The sequence below is a fragment of the Magallana gigas genome, chromosome 3 (genome assembly GCF_963853765.1).
Source record: "Magallana gigas chromosome 3, xbMagGiga1.1, whole genome shotgun sequence".
Taxonomy (NCBI): Eukaryota; Metazoa; Mollusca; class Bivalvia; order Ostreida; family Ostreidae; genus Magallana; species Magallana gigas.
In genome coordinates, this window is record NC_088855.1 from 13683506 (window position 1) to 13703716 (window position 20211).

Here is a 20211-nt window from a genome sequence, read left to right on the forward strand (position 1 = left end):
GATAAAATTGATATTAAAAATTCAACAAAATAGTTATGCCAATAAGCGGTAAGGCGGTATATCTTTCTAATTATTGGTTTACCCTTATTGTTCAAAGAGAAAGTATGTGAAAACAACTTACCACCCTTTACTTTCAGTTTTGCTTTCAAAATGTGAAGCATTGGTAGTCTGCCTGCCACCGTGAGTACTTTTCACTTTTCAGCATTTTTCTTGTCGGTATTTTGTTTTTAAAATTTGACGCTTGATTAACTAACATTTTAAAGAATTTATCCGATAATATTCTCAAAATTCTTAATAAGAAATTCACAAATATCTGCAAGTTTGTGACAACAAATATTTGTAGACTATAATCAGGTTGGGACCAATCTCCCAAATGGGATATAGTAAGCCGTTTGGGGTATAATAGCCCAAATGGGATAAAAATTTAGTGCAAAAAATACAAAATTTTGATTTTTTAATTTTTTGATGTAAATCTAAATTCATAGAATAGATGAAATACAAGAACTTTTGGTAAACAACTTTTTTTGTAGCTGTACTATTACGGAGATTGATCCCTCAGTATATCCAAAACTTCTTGGGGATCAATCTTACAAACTATAGACATATAGAAAAACTTCAAAATAAAAAAAAAAAAATCATTTTTTTGCACTTTATTTTTATATCCCATTTAGGCTATTATATCCCATTTGGGAGATTGGTCCCAACCTGATAATTGCACTTATCACCACTGATCACAGCTCAGGCCTCAGAATTTCTGCCAGTTAGCCGTTAAATGAACGTATGGGAAGACAGATAAATATATATTCCTTTTCTATTTTTTTTACAAGTATGAACTGGAAACAACAACCTTGGACAGGCTATAAATAATAGTACACCCCTTAAACATTCATACATGCCAACTTTTAAAAATCTCCATGGGGGATTTTACGCGCGACGACATTTTCCTAGAAGGAAATTTCGCAGCATTTTGTGGTGTAATTGTTTTGTATAATCAATTGAACTTTTAGAAATTCATCTTTTACTTTATTTATCATTATCCTATTAATGTGTTTATCAAACAATCTCCTCTTTCAAATGAAATCACAAATAAAGTACATAATTTTATTTTCATATATTAAATCAATCTTTATTAAATCAATCTTTAAAATCTCAACAAACAATAAATAGTATGGTATAGCAGTTCAAAAAGCACTAAGTTCTGCAACGCAGTTGGCAAACAGGACCTCTGCTCTTGTGACATCTACAAAATAAAATGAATAATTAAATTAAATATCAAAAAAGCATTTATGGGTCAAGTTGCTATAAAAAGTGAAAGAAAGTATTTACAATTGTTTCCTGGCTTAAAATTCTTCAAAGATATTATATACTAGCTTATTAAAAAATTTAGTTACCTTCATCTTGCTCCAATTTTGATTTCACAAAGAAGTTGGTAGCAGCAGGTGGCTTGATGGACGGCTGTTTTCGTGTTCTTTGTAACATCATTCATTCCACCATGGTCTACCCTAAAATCCCTCAAAAAAATAAATAAATTTTTACTCATTAAGTTTAACATATCTATTCTTCTTGCAGATAATGTATTAGCTGTCAATTTCTCCCTGTGTCATGTGTACACAATAGAATGTACCCTGTCAATAAATATATTTTGTTTTATACACAGTACACGTATATTGATACACAATGTTACTAACATTGTGTATCAATATACGTGTACTGTGTATAAAACAAAATGTATTATTATTATATTTAGTTCTAACATTGCAGATAAAACTTCAGACTCCTGTGCTCGAAGTATGCCTTCTTTTAGATTTCATTCAAGAATTAAAATTTTCAAACACTTCATTTTCTAAAATTCATATGATAACTCAAGTCTTTTGAATCAACCACATGTCTTGTTGTTCCTTCACATTTGTATTGGTTAATCCATCTCCTATTACAAATAAAAATCTTTTTCTTTTGACTGGCTGATACAACCATTACCATAAATTATAATAATATAACAAATGTCGAAATGAGTTAGACGCTTAAAAAAGTAATCTTTCTTGTTGAACTACAAAAGCCTTGACTGATAATGACCTTCTGTAGTCTTGATCATCAAGACGTTTAGGCTTTACAGTGAAGATTGATAAAAATAAGCGTCTGAGTGGTCAACCTTAATGAAAATATGAAACATTCCGACATATTTGGAAAAAAGATGTGTTGGCATCAGGAATTGTTTAATCGCCATGTGGGCCCCTGGAATTGCATTTTCAAATCGCCCACACGAAAACTTAGTCGCAAATGGCGAGTGGGCAGCTGTTTATTTCAAACCCTGATCAAACCAGAACATTAAAAAATTGGAATATAAAAAATTAATTTTCTCGAAAATATGTCAACCAGACGCTGCAAAAGTGTAAACTTTATCTGTAGTTTGACATTTTGAAGCTGTTCAGCAAATTTCATTTTATTCCTCAAACGCATAAAGAAAAAAAGTGTGGAAAACTGAAGTGGGACAGACAGATGGACTGAGGAATGCAGAGGAAAGCTATAGTCCCCTCCGATGAAAACCGGTAGGGGACTAAAAATAGAAGAAAGAAACAGTTATGTTTATGGATTCAGAATTCTTTTAAAAACAGTGTACAATAAAACACGTTTATAACGAAGTGCCAGGGACGGGTGATTTTACCTCATTATAAGCGAAATTCGTCATATCCGTCAAGTTTAATTCATATTTTATAGTCATGGGGAATGAGAATCACTTCGCTGTAAGCATCAGTTTATTATAAGCAAGTTCGCTATAACCATGTTTTACTGTACATACAACTGAAATAACTCAATTTTAGTTTGTGTTTATGCAGATCAAGATTTCTTGATTAACTTATATATTTCTATAAGGGAAATTTTAGTAAGGACATTTTTTGTCATGATTAGAAAATAGTAAATGATTTATTAAAGTGACATGTGATATTAACATTTTATGAATACTATATATTGAAATGATACAAATTTAATAATTAAGGATCCTTGACACCCAATGCTTCTACTGTCAGAACATAGCAATTTTAACTCATTGTGGAACTGTTTATGTCATCGAAATTGGGTGTCTATATCTGAAGCGCAGTGGGTATAACTTAAATTCGGTCTACTTATTAAATCCAAAATTTCCCAAGATCGAATATCGCAGGGACTTTCGTTTTTATGAAAAGCAGTACATTTCATAAAAGTTGATTTTTACCCAAAATTAAACATTTTTTCCCATCATTTTCAAGTTAAGATGGAATAACACACCTGAAAAAAGTCAATCAAATTAACATTAAATCATTTGATTATGAAAGATTTAATCATAATGCAGTACAGTTGAGGCGGCCAATAAAAATATCGGCAAATTTTTGTGATTTAAACACGTATACTTTAGTTCAACTGGCATAACCTTTTTAAAATCAATAACAGTCACTCAAATGCAACATATTTCTAAGATAGATAGATAGATAGATAGATAGATAGATAGATAGATATATATATATATATATATATATATATATATATATATATATATATATATATATATATATATATATATATATATATATATATATATATATATATATATATATATATATATATATATATATATATATATAAAAAACAGTACAATATTTTATGTTGATAGTGGTCACGTGATATGGCAGTCGCATGGTACAAGCAGATGAATTTGTGGTTTTGAGGTCATTTAAAAAATTCAATATTGCAAGGGCATACCATGTCAAAATTCACAACTGAATTATAAAATAACTTCATGTTATATTGTGGATTTTGAAAAATGTTGCAAACTTTGTAAGATAAGATTATTTGTTAGTAGAAACCGTAATTTATGATGCTTATGTTGAATAATTTTAAAGGTCAAAGGGTTAATTTCATTAAAAAATAATTACTTTGTAAGATTTTACAAGGATCGTAGAAGTTTTAAAGTTACATAGTATATTTCAAATTCACATATAAAAGTTTGTCAGGATCAGTTAAGTGTATGCCCTTGCAATTAAGTGATTTATCTAGGTACTCAGCTTTAAGATATACGATATTTTACACAAAACAGAGGTTGCCTATTTAAACAATGCATACTTATAACAAAATGAAAATAAGACTATATAGGTAGCATTCTACTAATAATAATGTTAAACAAAATATTCATTTATAATTTTCCGTAAATCTATGACATTTATTTTTCTTTGCTAATAAACTGCATGATAGCCTTCAATGACTTACATGTAACTTAATGCGTCATTTTGAAGCGTATGACGTCATATTTTGTTGTACAGCGAGAACGACATCTCGCTTATTTTTCAGTGTGTACGATATAATGGACATCAAAATTGTAAGTAATAGCATCTGTTGCTTTCAATTAAAAGATTAGCATAAATTAATTTTGCTAATAAATAAATTAATAAGTACTTTTGAGGTTTGTAACGTTAGTATTCTGTGGATGTCATAATGCACATTTCCCGTACTTTTTGTCGGAACGGATTTATTGACAACCTTAACTGTGCTGCGAAATAAACTGTACATATGTCAAATAAGTGAAAAAATTTAAGTTTGGGGATAAAAAATGAATATCTAAAAAATTCAGTTCAGTAAGTAACAACAAAAGCCCTTTCGGGATTCAAACTCTGGATGTACGGATCACAGCTCGACACTTTATCCACCCGGCTATGGAGTAAGTGACATGTTATTGTCGATAAATCCTTTTAATAAAACGAAATGTCGTTTCGATCAGAGGTCAGCCATTTTGTGATGATGTGTTATTCCACCTTAAATGCATGCTTGAATTTCATATACTAGTATATCTTGAAGGAAAATAGAAATTGGACTTGGCATTACAAACTTTTCCAGGGGGTGTGGAGGACCCTTTACACCTGGTCCATAGATTCCTATAATGTGTTACTGAAAATCCATTTTAAAAGGCATATTAATTTATGAAGTATATTCTGCAGTGCATTATTTACATAAAAATGACTGCCTTTCATGTATGCTGCTAGTTGATATTAGGAGGTAAAATCACTTAGGGAAATGTGCGAAGAGAAAATGAATAAATCTAAATTTGACTTGATTTATGAAATTAAATTAAGCCTTGATCACCATCCTTCTTCCCCATATTTATACTTTATTAAAGCTACACACACATATGTCAAATAATAGTACGTAAGCACTGAATGTACCATCATTTGATGGTTTACATTCAGATGTAAACAATGATGTGTATGTATTTAACAATGTAAACTACGTTGATAACCTACATGTATGATACATACGGTACATTGACCTACATGTAGAGATACTGTCCCGTCACAATTGGTCCTAAGTATAGTAGCACTCAGATTGTTGACAACATCACCTGTATTTTTAAGACATCTCAAATTTGTCTTAATAAGAACCTGATGCAGTTTTACATGTATATAACATTTAAGATGTGTGATATCTGTTTTTGGAATGATATGTATGTGTGAAAACAGTGATGTAAAAGTATTGATCGCGATCAAGAACAATGAATTCTAGCTGTGTATATACTGGTATATTGAACTGATTTAAAGGTAAGAAAAGTTATAGGACGGTATATATATACATAGGTGAAAATGATGTCTATTTGGCACTGGTTATAAACAGATCAACACAGACAATTGATAGATAAACAAAGACTAGAGACAGTCATAATTTAATGTCTTCAGTAAATTGCATGGCTATAATGCATTAATGTTTCAAACTAAAATAGAGAGAATTTATGAAAATCTTTTTATTTAAAAGTTCTGACCTTAAATACGAAAAAGAAGGAGTAACAATACTACTATAAGGATGTTATTTTACTAGAAAAAATTAAAATCAAAACAAACAGGAAGGAGTTAAAAAATTTAAATGTAAAATTTTAAAAAACTTTTTAAAATACTTCTGACACTTAAGTATTAAGAAGTTTTAAAACTTGACACAGCTAGCTTATCTAAATATTGCACTTCCTTACTCAAGGTCTTTGCACAAAGAATCAAATCAAGAAATGTATTAATTAAAAAGATTTGTATCTTTTGTATTGCAATTTCCTTATTTAAGTTAAATCAGCTGACTTTCTGTATGAAACACGTGTTTAAGAAATAACTTGAATTAAGAGCTTGGAGTATATCAAGACAAAGTTCAATGATGTGTTGGACCTGAAACTGCATGTGTTTGTAAAGTACTGTTATTGATATTAAGAAATGTTGGATTAAAACTGCAGTGATTTTCAGTCTTTCCAGCTTTGTGCCAGACTTTTATGCTGTGACAGTCTTTTAGGTTGTGTGTCAATCTTTTATGCTATATATTAATCTTTTGTGCTGTGTGTCAATCTTTTATGCTGTGTGTCAATCTTTTATGCTGTGTGTCAATCTTTTATGCTGTGACAGTCTTTTAGGTTGTGTGTCAATCCTTTATGCTATATATTAATCTTTTATGCAGTGTGTCACTCTTTTATGCTGTGTGTCAATCTTTTATGCTGTGTCAGTCTTTTATACTGTTTATGCTGTGTATGCTGTAGGTCAGCAGAGATGGAGTGGTGCACTGTGAGGAAGCAGTACTGTGGGTTGGGCCTGGGTCTGCTGATGCTGGCAGTGGGTGTGGCACTCATCCCCATCGTGGACTACATCATCAAGAGGGAAGTGGAAAAGGTATACCATTGTTAGTTTTATCATCATCTATTTTATAGTATGCTATCAAAGATACGAAGGAGTATTTTGGCATTGTATGTCTATAATTTTAACTTTTATTAACTTTTAAACTTTAAACAGAAGGGAAGTACAACCCATTTTCTCATGGCTTTAATTTAAAAGTGAAAAGAAAATAAGCAAGTATTGTTTATTCTGACATCAATTTCAATTAAAATGAATTTTAAAGAGTTATAAATGTAATGTTAGCCAACAAAACAAAATGTAGCTACAGACTGAAGTACCTGTAACTAATCAAAGAGTAGCTATATAAATCCATGTACATGTAGCTAATCTAAATGTATAACTTAATGTATAAAAAATCAGCAAATTTTTGGATGAAAAATAGAAGAGGTACCCTATTTCCCCTCAAACAAAAAAATTTATTGCTTGCATAATAACATGTACAATTTCTGAGTTTCTCCAATATCAATACAGTATGTTTAAAAATTAAACACCTTTGCCTGGAGGCGTGAAGTATGAATATTTTCACCTATGTATATACGGTGTGTTCCCGTTTTGCACACATTTGATAATTGGGTAGAGAACAATAGGTGTGAATTGTGTTGTGATAGCAATTATATATATATAGTCTGCTTTCAGTCAAAAATTTTACCTGGATTTTTACTTGTGTTTTATCATTCATTCATCAGCGCCATGAAACAAGAAGAATATAGATATTTTGTTGTGTTTTAGACTAATAACTATCACAATTTTTTTCATTTGATAGAATAAAGATCAAATTAATATTTTTAGTCTTAAATTTCCGCTCACTGATAAGAAAAATAAGGATTAGATGATTTGACTTTTACATTTTTGCCCATTTACTTTAAATATAAAACTCGATGAATTGAGGAAAAATTGCTGGTCCCGGGCCAATTGGAAGCTGATTCAGTGGATAATTATATGATAAAGGGGAAAACTACACGGACAGTCATATGGGGTAGTCCGTGTCTCTTTTTACAACTTACATTGTAGATGCAAAATATGTAAATCGCGTGTTTATAATTGGTTGTTTGGTATCAACATAAAGATTATTATGAAAAGAAACAGACCTTTATCACAAAATATTTCAATCTTCGAAGTAGCAGCCTTGACAGATCTTATGATCAACATCACCGCTTTAGTATATTGCGGATCACTTTTCTGGATTTTCAAATCAGCAGCTCAATAAATTCCGACAAAAATAATAATTTAAATATTGATTCGATATACCTCAAACTGAAGAAGGTTGAAAATGTATGAATTAGGTCTACATTTGATAGGTTTTGTGAAAAAATCTTTTCAGTTTTTGAAGCATATAAAATTGCCTATTTATCATCATATCGTCATACATTAATTTGTCTAATAGTATTCTCTTCGATTATTCAAGCCACAGCAAAATGAAAAATAATTAGCAGCGTTTTCACTAGACACATTTCCTCCATTTATGTAAGCAAAAGCAATAAATAAATACTACAGTAATATATGATATTTCCTCTTCAAACTTGTAGCGTGTAAATGTACTTCCTAAAGGCAGGAAGTTAAACAAAAGCACTACATACACAACATTTTTGCAATAATCTTTTTTGTTTAAAGAAATTAATGAAATTGTTGATGACCAAATCGATGTTTAAAATTAAATTCCAGAACATGGATGTCAATTATTATGTAAATGGGCTTCTATGCAAGTTATATTGTAACATAAAATAAATGTAAATATCAGTTGCGAGTAGATATGTTTTATTTATTTCATTGTCAATTGCCCTTACAGGAACTGTGATATAGACTATAGCAATTAAGCAATTAACTCACCTGGTCAAATTCCCGTTTCGCACACATTTTTTCGATACCTAATTTTCAAATGTGTGCAAAACGGGAACAAACCGTATATACTTCACAGTCATTAATGACATTATTCAGATACAGGGAAGGAAATCCAAAGGTCCTTCAGGACTTTGCTATTATGCCTGAATTAACTTAGTCATGTAGGATACAATTACATTTGAGTGTTGTAAAATGAACACATTGTGTTTATCTATATGCAGACTGTAATTCTGAAGGAGGGGAATTTGATGTACAACACTTGGAGAGACCTTCCCATCCCTATCTACATGCAGTTCTATATGTTCGACTGTCTAAATCCAGAAGAAGTCCTTAATGGAGCAAAGCCCTATGTTGTAGAAAAAGGCCCATACACTTACATGTAAGCTATATATGAGCAATTGCATGTGTTCCAAACACTCTATTGTGACAAAAAATCTTACTTTTTTTACTAGCAATTTTTTTATCACGATCGGTGACTATTTTTTAAACTGATTTCAGAGAAAAAAGGATAAAGTATGACATCATCCACAACAGTAATGGTACTGTGACGTACAAACAGAACAGAACCTTCCATTTTGTGGAGAAACTGTCAGTGGGCCCAGAGAGTGACCGGTTTACCACACCTAACCCTGTTTACTGGGTAGGTAAAAACTAAACCTTCATCTTTCACCTGTAAGTTCTTTGTACATCCTGGAAACTGGAAATCACAGATTGGAAAGAATTGCCAACATCAAGTCAGGAAATGTTGTGTCCAGATAAATATTACATTCACTTGTGAAATGTGGGGTTCTATTCAGTTACAACATTTTTGAGCTCATTGTTATAATTATTAACTTCTTGTTATTAACCTCTCGTTCTCTCTCTCTCTCTCTCTCTCTTGTTCTTTAAACTACACCCTCCTACCCAGCATTTTATTTCTATTTACCGGTAATATGACATTTACTCAGAACATAAGTCAGCCGTTTTCTATAATCTACCATATAAACATTTAGATTTGGCCATATACATAGATGTACAGCTTACTCCACTTATATTGAAATTGCTTATTTTGAAATTCTGCTTATTTTGAAATAGAAATAAATCCCCAGTTTTTGCCTCTCATTTTCTTTGCATTGAATCAACGGATATGATGAAATCGGATATTTTGAAATATTGCTTATATTGAAGCCACTGATCGGTCCCCATAGGTGATAATTAGTTGTTTTCATAACGGTTATATTGAAGTACTCCCAGGCGGCTGTCCTCAGGGTTGGTGAAAGTAATTATGCCAAACTGACTGGTTGATATACAAAGGTGTCAATTGATAAGTTCTAATCATGTGTACTTTTATACTTCTTTTAAAAAGTAAAATTATTCACTGTTTTTACGTATACGGATGTATTGAGGCTAGACGTAATATGGAAACCCCATGGAAACGAAAAACCTCATCTTCGGACACTAAATACGAACTAGTTATGGCTGTTGATAGAAGGACAAAGCCTAAATTCGAAATAGCTAAGGATTTTGAAATTATTGTGAGTACACTTAGGATGATATACAAGCAGCGTTCTGCAGTATTTGAAGCGTTTGAGTCTGGTGATTTTTCTCTAAACGTAAAAGAATGTGATCAGAGATTATGATGAGGTTTAAGATAGTAGCAAAATGAAACTCACAAAACTTACGGATATAATTTTAATCAAACTTTCAAAGACTAATATTCCATGTAATCTGTTCATTGTAATAGATAAATGATTACCAAATAATTTGTTCGGGTTTGGTTTTTTTATGCTTACATCGGGATTGAACTTTCAAAAATGGCTGCTTCACGTCAGTCAATTTCGCTTATATTGAAATACGGATATATTGAAATAATTTGCATGGTCCCCTGAATTTCAATATATCTGGAGTAGGCTGTATTACCATATGATATTAAATGAACATACATGTAATATATTGAACTTATTCTTTTGAGAATTGCTTCCCTTGGTCTTGGAGAATTTTCCAAACTTTATTTTACAGAGTCTTGTCAGTGCCTTGAGATATGAGAACAAGGACATCAACTGGCTGATCAATTTCCTGACAACTTTCAAACAGGAGTATGTGTTTATGAACCGGACAGTCAAGGAGATTCTGTGGGGCTACCAGGACCCAGCCCTTCATTTTGCCAAAGCATATGATCCTGAGTGGTTTTACACAGATATTGCTGGCTATTTCATCAATGTTAGTATGAGTAGTACTCATGCATATGACACGTAACACAATTTATATACCATACCATGACTATAATTAACCATGATACTGTAAAAAAGATGGATTCGATGTCCCGAAACTATGTCCTAGGGTTTCTCAATAGTATTATGACACATTTTATCAAAAAAGGAAAATCATGTACAGATAGAACTTTCTCAAATTTTTGTATTTTTTCAGAAAAATGCCACCAATGATGGAGTGTATACAATTTTCACTGGTGAGACAGACATCACAAAACTTGGGCACATTGATCAATATAATGGATCCAGGTAGGTGCTAAAGTGGATGTTTATTGGTTTATATTCCATGGGTTTATTTCATTCACTTCTATACTGATACATGTACATGTACCATGAAACATACAGTATAGTCTGCATTTACAGAATCAGTCTCCTTGTTATATACTCTTTATTTTTGTTAGATATCTAAATTTTTGGACAACAAAATGGGCCAACATGATAAATGGAACAGGTGAGTAAAGCTGTCATTTTAGAAAATTGACATACCGCGGTACATTTGTACTTCTTGTGTTCTCTCAACTGATTGGTTTTCTTTACTCACTCTCTATTCATAGTATTTACATTTAATTATATGCTCAACTGAATTTTTAACTTGTGCCTCTTGGTTGGTCAATCATTCCAAAAAAAGAGAGAAATCAAACTTTAAGGTTAAAGGTCTAAAAAAAAAATATGCAAATGGAATGATATTATCCATGCAATATCTTAGGAAGACTTCAAATCTTGTAAAGCCCCCCCCCCTTTCAGGAGTAGATGGCCCCTATTGACATTAAATTCAAAGGCTAAGGGTCAAACTGTCATGATGAAGGAAACTATTGCCTGCTCTATATTTTGAAATCCATTGGCTAGACAAACATCAAGCTCAGTACACATTTACATGTATCCTTGAAGATGTAGATGATCCCTACTGATGTTTACATGTAAGCCATGGGGTCAAAGATCAAAGGCAAAACTACTGTAAACATTGAAAAGCATTCTCTACTCAGCATCTTTAGAACCTTTTGCTTTTTTGCTCAGTACCTTGCAAATAAGTTTTTCCTGTTCAATTTTGCCACATGAATCCGAGGCTTGTTAGCATATTTCTAATACATTTATTGTTCCTTTGAAGATGCCACTGTAAATCCCCCTTTTGCCAAGAAGTCCCGTGTGTCCTATGCATTTGCTTCAGATGTTTGCAGGTATGTTAAATTAATGTCTTTCAATGTGATTTACATAATTTTTCTGACAATTTTCTTTCTGATTCATATATCAAACCTTTTCCTTGCATCTTTAAAACAACCAGATTTTTAAACTTTTTATCTGTGTATAGAATATTACATGTAGTACACATATTTATTTGTTTCATTATAAATACAGATACAGTATTAGAAAGTTATTTACTTTTACGCATTGCATGTATGAGAATCACACATATATTGTCTTTCTTCAGATCAATAAAAGGGGTGTTTGCTGAGGAGGTCACAGATTCGCATGGTTTCACACTGTGGAGGTACACTTCCCCTGATTCCTATGTAGCCAATGCTACAGTCAACCCCGACAACATTGGCTTCTGTACCCCCAACTGTCTGGACAAAGGACTCTTCAATATGAGCACCTGTCAGATAAGTGAGTGGATGAGATTTTCATAATTTGTACCAGAACACATAGGTATTGAAATGCTTCATTACCTAAACAACAGTCTGTTTTGATGTAAAACTATATATAACATATTACTCAAACAGTACAGTATGAACAGCAACGTATCTTTGTGTACCTGCAGACTTTAGATAGACTTATACCTATAGTCTTTGAGGTAAAATGATTATGCATGTCTATGGCAAGGCCAGAAACCTTTTTTCAAGGTCAAAAGTCAAGGTCACCTGCAGACTTATTAAAAAAATTTGTAGTATTGAAACCTTGAAGGTTATGGGAGTTTGGGGTATAAAAAAAACATACTTGGTTCTTAAGTAACGGTACATAGGATACGCATAACAGGGGAAAAAAAACCCTAATTGGATTTTAGACATTTTAAAAATAGCTCAGCTATATTGAAATTATTTACATTGTAATTACTTTTACAGAAACTGGATTCTCTTATGAGTACCATGTACCATAGGCAGAACTTCTCATTTGTTAGTGTCTTTACATCGATTTGGGTTTACTCTCATTACAGTTGACTTCTTCCACATCCCAGCAGCCATTTCCCTGCCTCATTTTTACCTTGGAGCCGAGAGGTACCAAAAAGCTGTGATAGGGATGAGGCCCAATAAAGAGGAGCACCAAACAATTATAGATGCAGAGCCAGTAAGAACACATATTCCCTCTCATAAATGTACTGTAGCTCTAAAAGGATGCATTGCACTGTGCTTAAAGCAGACAATTTGAACTTTTGCTGAGGTAGTCTAGTGGCAGCACTTGCCTTGTAAGCAGAAGGTCATGGGTTCGATCCCAGTCATAGATGCAGAGCCAATGGATTTTACCTCTCATACATGTAGCTCATATTTAAATGTTTGTGATTTGTGCAGCACATATGCACGATTTGATAGTTTTTTTGCAATACATGTACACAGTGCTTGTGTTGTTGCAGTATTTGCATATCAGCAATCAAGAGATCTATTTGGATTTTTTGTCTGATTTGATGATGTATTTTGATGTAACAAAATATTTTCAAATCTGCACAAAAAATGAAAAGAAAAATTACATACAGAATTTGTGTCAAGAAAATTTATGCCTGCAATTTTCTAGGACTTGTAGTTTATCAAGATAACAGGTCTGAGATATATCATCTTCACAAGTCTTGTGGGTGTTAATTCTCTCTCACTTCTCATGTTTGACAGACAATTGGCTGGGTGCTTAGGGCAGCCAAAAGACTTCAGATCAACCTGTACATTCAACCTATCAAAGGATTCGAGTATGTATGCACATCTATCCAGAAAAACTATTTGTAAAGGGAAAGATAATATAATTATTACTTCCATTTTGTGATATGTTTTATTACTTTCATTTTGTGATATGTTTCATATTTATTTATAATTAGTATATAGAAAAATAAAAATGAGAGAGTCTTCAAAGGATTCCAGTCAAACACAACTCGTTGTTTTGACAGATATTCAAACGGGTTAAGTTGCAAGTGTTAATTGTTCCATATGAAATTATACTTATATGCAACTCCCCATTGTTGTAATAAAAATAGTGGGTTAAATTGCAGTTGTGAAGTCAGAAGTTTTACTTTACTGGCAGCTTTAATAACTGATCTATAAAAAAAAAGAAATCTTTAGCTTAAGAAATCATACTTGAAACACAAAATTCAAAGCATAAGTTTCACATACAAATAAATATAAAAACAACAGATATTATGAATGTGTCTTGTAAATGCCATTACAGGATGTGGTCAATCTGAAAAAGGAGAAACTCATTCATGAACCATTTCATATAAAATATAGATAAAAAAGTAATTCTCCTAAACTGAAGTGTGTTGGATTTTTTTCTTTTGCAATAAGTTTAACAGCTGTGTGAAAAAAGTGCCCACTAAGTAAAGCATGATCCATTTTAATCTTATGAAACATTAACTTCTTCTTCTAAATGTTTGAGTGTTCCACACTTAATGGCAGAAGTTGTTGTGTTTTCAAAGATTTCACACAAAATTTCATTCAAACAAAACAGATAAAAAAAGAATTTGAATACTTTTCAAACAGACAAACATTTGTATTTGTGTCCTTGTTTTTTATCTAGAAAAAAATCTTTAAATTTAGATATTAAAAATTTCAGACTTTGGCAGATGTTGTTTATCGAAGAAATAAATGTCTTTCTTTAAGAAGATAATATACTATCATGTTTAGAAATAGCATTCATTTGACATCAATTATATAAATAGAAAATGATAAAACTGGCAGTGAGTGAGCAAACTCTCTCTCTCTCTCTCTCTCTCTCTCTCTCTCTCTCTCTCTCATCAATCGGTAAAAATATCTCATTGCTCTTTCAATATTTATAATTCCAGACTGACCACCAAAATCACCCCAGTTTTTCTACCAGTGTTATGGCTAAATGAGGTAATTAATTCTGACTCATTTTCTACATTATTTTGTCTATGCCTTATTTAAAACATAATTTGCCAGTTTCCAAATCTGAGTCTGCGATTTCTACTTGATTTTTTCAGCATTATAGATAGGAAGGTTTTGATTGTATTAAACTTAAATCAGTTGAAGTAAAATCATGCAGTTTTGTGGAATTTCTTTGTCTGGGGATAAAAATGAAACATTTTCAATCTCCCCTTTAATGTTATGAATAACTGCGGTTGTGGTGGTGTTTTAAAGAGGGTATAAAAATAGCAGGTTATTTTAAAAAGTCTGAAGAGTGATTTGCAGACTCTAGGTCTCTTCTGCAGTTTTTATTTGATATGAAAACTAATTTGTTTTTTTTTTTAAGATATGTAATTGATTCAGCTATCAATTCATACAATTTTATGAATTTTTTCCACAGAAATATCTTCAATGAACGTATCTATACATGAAATTTAATTGATAAGTGGAAAAAAGCCTCATATTTTATTTTTGAAAATCTTTTTATATGTTACATGTACAACACAGGTGGGTAGTACTGGATTTTGTGGATTTTTTTATCAGACATGATTGGAAAATAAAAATACCCACTGTAGGAGTAAGAATCTTTTCTAGCATTCCTGCTGAATATTCTGCCTTAACTCAGGTTTCCAATGCTCTGTATCAGCCAGTATCAGATAGCCGAGCAGTTAAGATGGAGGGAAATGCTGGGGATGAAGAAGGAATGTTCTCAGATATTAGAAAAGATTATAGTTGTTTTTAGAGATCTGAATTTACATGGTTGTAAGGGGATGGGGGTACATTTATGAATCACTGAAACTCTCAAAAATTGATAAGAATAGATTTATGTTTGTGATCTTAATTCCAAGCTCTACATTTCACCTGGCTTTTATTGATTAACGTTTTTACGTATTTTTATCCTTTTATCTTTCTGAACATTTATTTTGAAAACAAGAATACAGAAATATATCTGTAAGACTTTTACAAACAAGAGATTTCCTTCAGTAACCTAGCTAGATTGCATTATATACATGCAGCGCAAACCAATGAACAATGCACTGTTGATTCAGTTTTGTACTTATTATCAGCCATCATGAATTTTCATTATCAACCAATTGATACTCAAAAAGCACATATTGGGTCAAATTTTGTTGATTTTTAAGCGAAAGAAGATTTTGTTGGCATTTAATTTCGTCAGATCGTAATCTCTTAGTATTCATTACTACTTGCGTTAAAAATTCGTCATGGATTGATTTTCGTTGATTTATACTGCCAATGAAAAAAATGAAATTAAATCCCCAATGAATATTTCTGCTTCTACAGTATACTCATAAAAATTTGTAAATTTCAATCGATACGTTAAAAAAACAAAATATAATAAAATTCTTCAGACATTGTAAAAATAACGGTCACATAACCATCCAATTTTGTTTCCTGGTTCAGCATCAGCTGTTTGTTCATGTCTGTTACGTAACTATTAATTGATCAAACCTTGACTGTTTTGATGTTAGGTTACCCTGTATTACAGAGTGCGGTGATTGATGAGAAGAATGCTCAGATGCTACAGAACATGTTGTTTACCCCGCTCAAAGTGGTACACGTGGTGGAGATTGTCCTCATAACCGCGGGGTCTGTTCTCCTAGTGGCGACAATAGCTTACATCATTTATGCATGGCAGCGAAGAAAAACAGTAAGTTTGGAGCATATAGACAGAACCAAAAAACATAATTTATCTATGTTTTGTTTAGGAGTTTTGTCAGAAGGAGAAAGAGTAGTGCAAAAACTTTGAAAACACAAGCATTAAATGACTAAGACAAAATTAAGGACTGGTAGTTAATTAGTGGAGGCAGGAAAATTAATGGATGTTTATTCTGTTATAACTATAGCTCACCTGTACTGGTGTATTTGTAAGCTTTTTCTGATCAAGTAGGTTGTCATCGTTGTTGGTGGCTTTTAACTCTTTACTCTATGGAAAGACTGGGCCAAATTTTACCAAACTTGGTGCAAAGCATATTTGGATGACTGCCTTTAAGTTTGTCTAAATGATTTTAATGGAATGATGATTAGCAAATCAGGGCGGAAATTGCAAGGTGACAAGCATTTATTTAGAACCCTGTCTTGCTTTGAACATAAAACACTCAATTTTTATGTTATGTTATTTTTAATAAGATTGTATTTAATTTATCTTTAAAAAAAATTTGTTTATTCCTGAAAAATTATGAAATTATTTGATACAACAAATATAAAAAGATGCATTCTATTTAACTAAATAGACCATCTAACCCATTACTGTAATGTGGTATTGTCATGATATAAAGCTTATTAGCTGAATTGATCACAGTAATTAAGGCATTATTGTTCAGGTGAGTAGTGTGGCCCACAGGCATCTTGTGTTACTATATACACAGTTTAATATAGGATGCAAGTTGAGTGTACTGCAGCTTCAGTCTATGTGTTGTTGTACTTATTACGAGTTTGTTTTCTCTGGCAACCTATTTGTATTTCAGGTTCAAGGTTTAACTTTTACAGTTTTATTACCCTCACAAATAATATATATTTAGCAAATAATGCACAGAATACTTGGTTTTGCAGTCCTAAACTAAGCCGTAGTCAGTTAACTAACAAAAGTGTAAGATATAGCATCTAGCATAGTCTTTACCATCAAGGATTCTGTTTTTGTTTTAAAGATCTTCATGTTTTGTTTAATATGAATTAATCATGGCCACACGTACATTTATTCATACATTGTTGTTAAAATTAAAATTGATACTTTAATAATTGTAGGGTAAAAATGCTTAATATCAAACCCAAATTGCATTAAGGATGTTGTTGCTAAACTATGACTTAGCCAGTCACTCTTGTACCAACTACAATACATGTAAGCAGCTGCAAGCAAAGCTGTTTTCACCTTAAAGCACTGTACATTGTATGAGGTGTCAGTGAAGGAACTGTTAACATTTATGCAGCAGAATCGGGGTAAAGGACACAGAAAACTGTGTTTATTGTACTATAAATGACAAGACTTCTGTCTTCATGCAAGATTATTGTCAGGATTTTCAGGGCTGGAGAAGCCCAAGGTCATCTAAAATTAAGATATAATAATAAATAAATACTGTTATAAAAAGATCTTTCATATCTTCTTTGTCTATGGGATCTCCGATTTTAGATAGCTTCCTCAAGATGTGCATCTGGGAAGATGGATGCACTTATCTACTGCAGAAACTTTGTATTGCAAATAACAGCAGTGGGTCATTGTAACCTGAGTGATGTAAAGTGTGTGTCTGATGAGACTTATTTTGTTCTTGGTGCATTTACTGAGATAAAAGGAAATCAATTATCATTGAAATATTAGAATATTGTTCCAAATTATGCTTACATTTTACAGCTGTTTCCAACTTGCCAGTAATTGGCCTGTTCTTTTTTTCTTAAGTAAAAAATATACCAAACTTCAGAGAAAGGCATTGTTTAACAAATGATTCTCTGTTTAACCTATATTTATGTTTAGTTTTTTAGGAAAGAAGCAAAGAGATTTCATTTTATTTTTTACCATGAAAAAGCGATAAACATTTTTTTCTATGTTTATATTCATACAAAATGATAATATGTTTTATCGAATTAATGTGCTCTAAATATTTCTAAAATAAACGTTTATCATTGATTTATGAAGGTTATAGTTATAATTGATACACTCATCTATCAGTGTTTCCAATATCAGAAGGTTGTTGTGGAGAGAATTTAACAGGAAGTAGAGCCATCATTCACACAAGATTATTTGAAGACATTTGGCATCAATAAACTTATCTTTGATCTCTCATTTTGCATTTCCTCAAATTGCAATACTTTTTGGATATTTGTAAAACAAGTCCTTGTAACATCAATAATTTGATAAAAAAATTTCACCTAAGCAAATGAATTTACAGAGTAAGGTAACAAAAAGTAATGTTGCACACTTAAAAAATGTGTAGTTGAGAATATTTTATCATGCAATAATGAAAGATATATTTACAAGAATATGTTTTCTTTTCTCTTCAGGAAATAATGAAAGAAGCTGAGACTTCTTCTGTTAATGACACCAATCAACTGCTGTCTAATGGAACGTCATAGCAACAACAAGAATCCCAGACCCTTGTTCACTCTATTCACATTCCGACTCACCCCCTCATACTCTCTCCTCCACTTCACCCACCCTCAGTGGGTTGCATTAAGTATTTGAGTGATATAGAATTTGATTCCCTGTACTTAGATTATTATATCACAGTTTGTTGTCAGAAAATATTCAGCAAACAAACAAAAAAGACATTGGTTATACGTGTACATTTTTCAACTGATTTTGAATAGAATTGAATAATAATGAATTTTCCAAAGTATAAAATATAAATATTTTCTAAAATTTTCAAATGCAATGTTGTGCTTAGCTGCTTCCTAAGTGGTTTGTATAATTTTTTTTTTATGTTAAATGGCATTACCCAAAGAAAATCTAACATTCCCAAATTTACAGAGATGAATATTATTAGGTGCAGTAATAGGAACAAATATCTACGAAATATTTTGCTTGTTTCTGAACAAAAGTTTATAGATGATTGAATGTTGTTTTGTTGATGATTCGCGTGAGTTTAATTATGTTGAATATTTTTGTATTTCTTTTAAATAAAGTAGATCACTAGTTAGTTAAGACATTTGTGACAAATAGTACAATAAATCTTTATATTATACCCATGTGCCAAACATTTAGATGACTATGATATTGTGCAGTTTATGAGCTTTCTGTAGGCTAGTTTGTTGGAGTGTGAGGAACTGTTAATTTCCAGTTTATTCGGGGGAAAAAACATTTGGGTTTTTTTTCTTACACACTCCAAATTTTCCAATCTATGTTCACATATAAGACGTTTTATCCTTCCTCTGTTTGAAAAGTTCTTTAAGCGAGTTTTTTTTTACTGTAGAACAGGTATCAAATCTTCTATTTCTGCTACTGTATACAGTGAAATATTCGCCTCCGTTTTGTTTTTGTCTCTTTCGCCCTCGTCAGCACACAAATTTACAACTGGGCAACTCCTAATGTCTTATGTTTTTTTCTTTAAAAACAACTGTGTCTAGGCGAATTCAAGATGGGGCAAAACTATTCACAACTGTTTATTTAATGTCGAAATTTACATGAGACAAAAATAACTCTGTATACAGTATGTATTATGTAATTTCATACTTACAAGAAAGCCCAAATGTAGTTGAAGATGCTGATGTTATTTATTTATGTTACTTTTTTGTTAATTTTGTTCTTATGAATAGATTAGTCCCTTTAAATTTCTCACCTGTTAAACCATGTGATATTTATATGATTTGTGAACTGCCCATGCTCAGCTATTATGATGCAAATAAAAAGGTGCAAATTTAAAGCGTTTGTGCTTATTGGTTTATAAGTTAATTAATGTT

At 31.6% G+C, this 20211-nt stretch overlaps 1 protein-coding gene across 3 annotated transcripts; it reads left to right on the plus strand.

Moving 5' to 3' along the window:
* Positions 1–53: 53 nt before the first annotated feature.
* On the plus strand, positions 54–20174 carry LOC105349006 (scavenger receptor class B member 1). 3 transcript variants are annotated; one of them, XM_034481979.2, is made up of 14 exons: positions 54–180; positions 6530–6659; positions 8723–8880; positions 9000–9141; positions 10500–10700; positions 10908–10999; positions 11152–11201; positions 11856–11925; positions 12177–12352; positions 12900–13030; positions 13564–13637; positions 14724–14775; positions 16313–16474; positions 18817–20174. In XM_034481979.2, exons 2-14 carry the CDS (start codon positions 6540–6542, stop codon positions 18886–18888), a joined length of 1500 nt encoding a protein of 499 aa, XP_034337870.2. In that variant the 5' UTR covers positions 54–180; positions 6530–6539; the 3' UTR covers positions 18889–20174. The 3 variants fall into 3 exon arrangements, with proteins under 3 accessions (XP_034337870.2, XP_034337871.2, XP_065934625.1); XM_034481980.2 differs by lacking the exon at positions 54–180 and adding an exon at positions 6139–6288; XM_066078553.1 differs by lacking the exon at positions 54–180 and adding an exon at positions 6357–6406.
* The last annotated feature ends 37 nt before the right edge of the window (positions 20175–20211 follow it).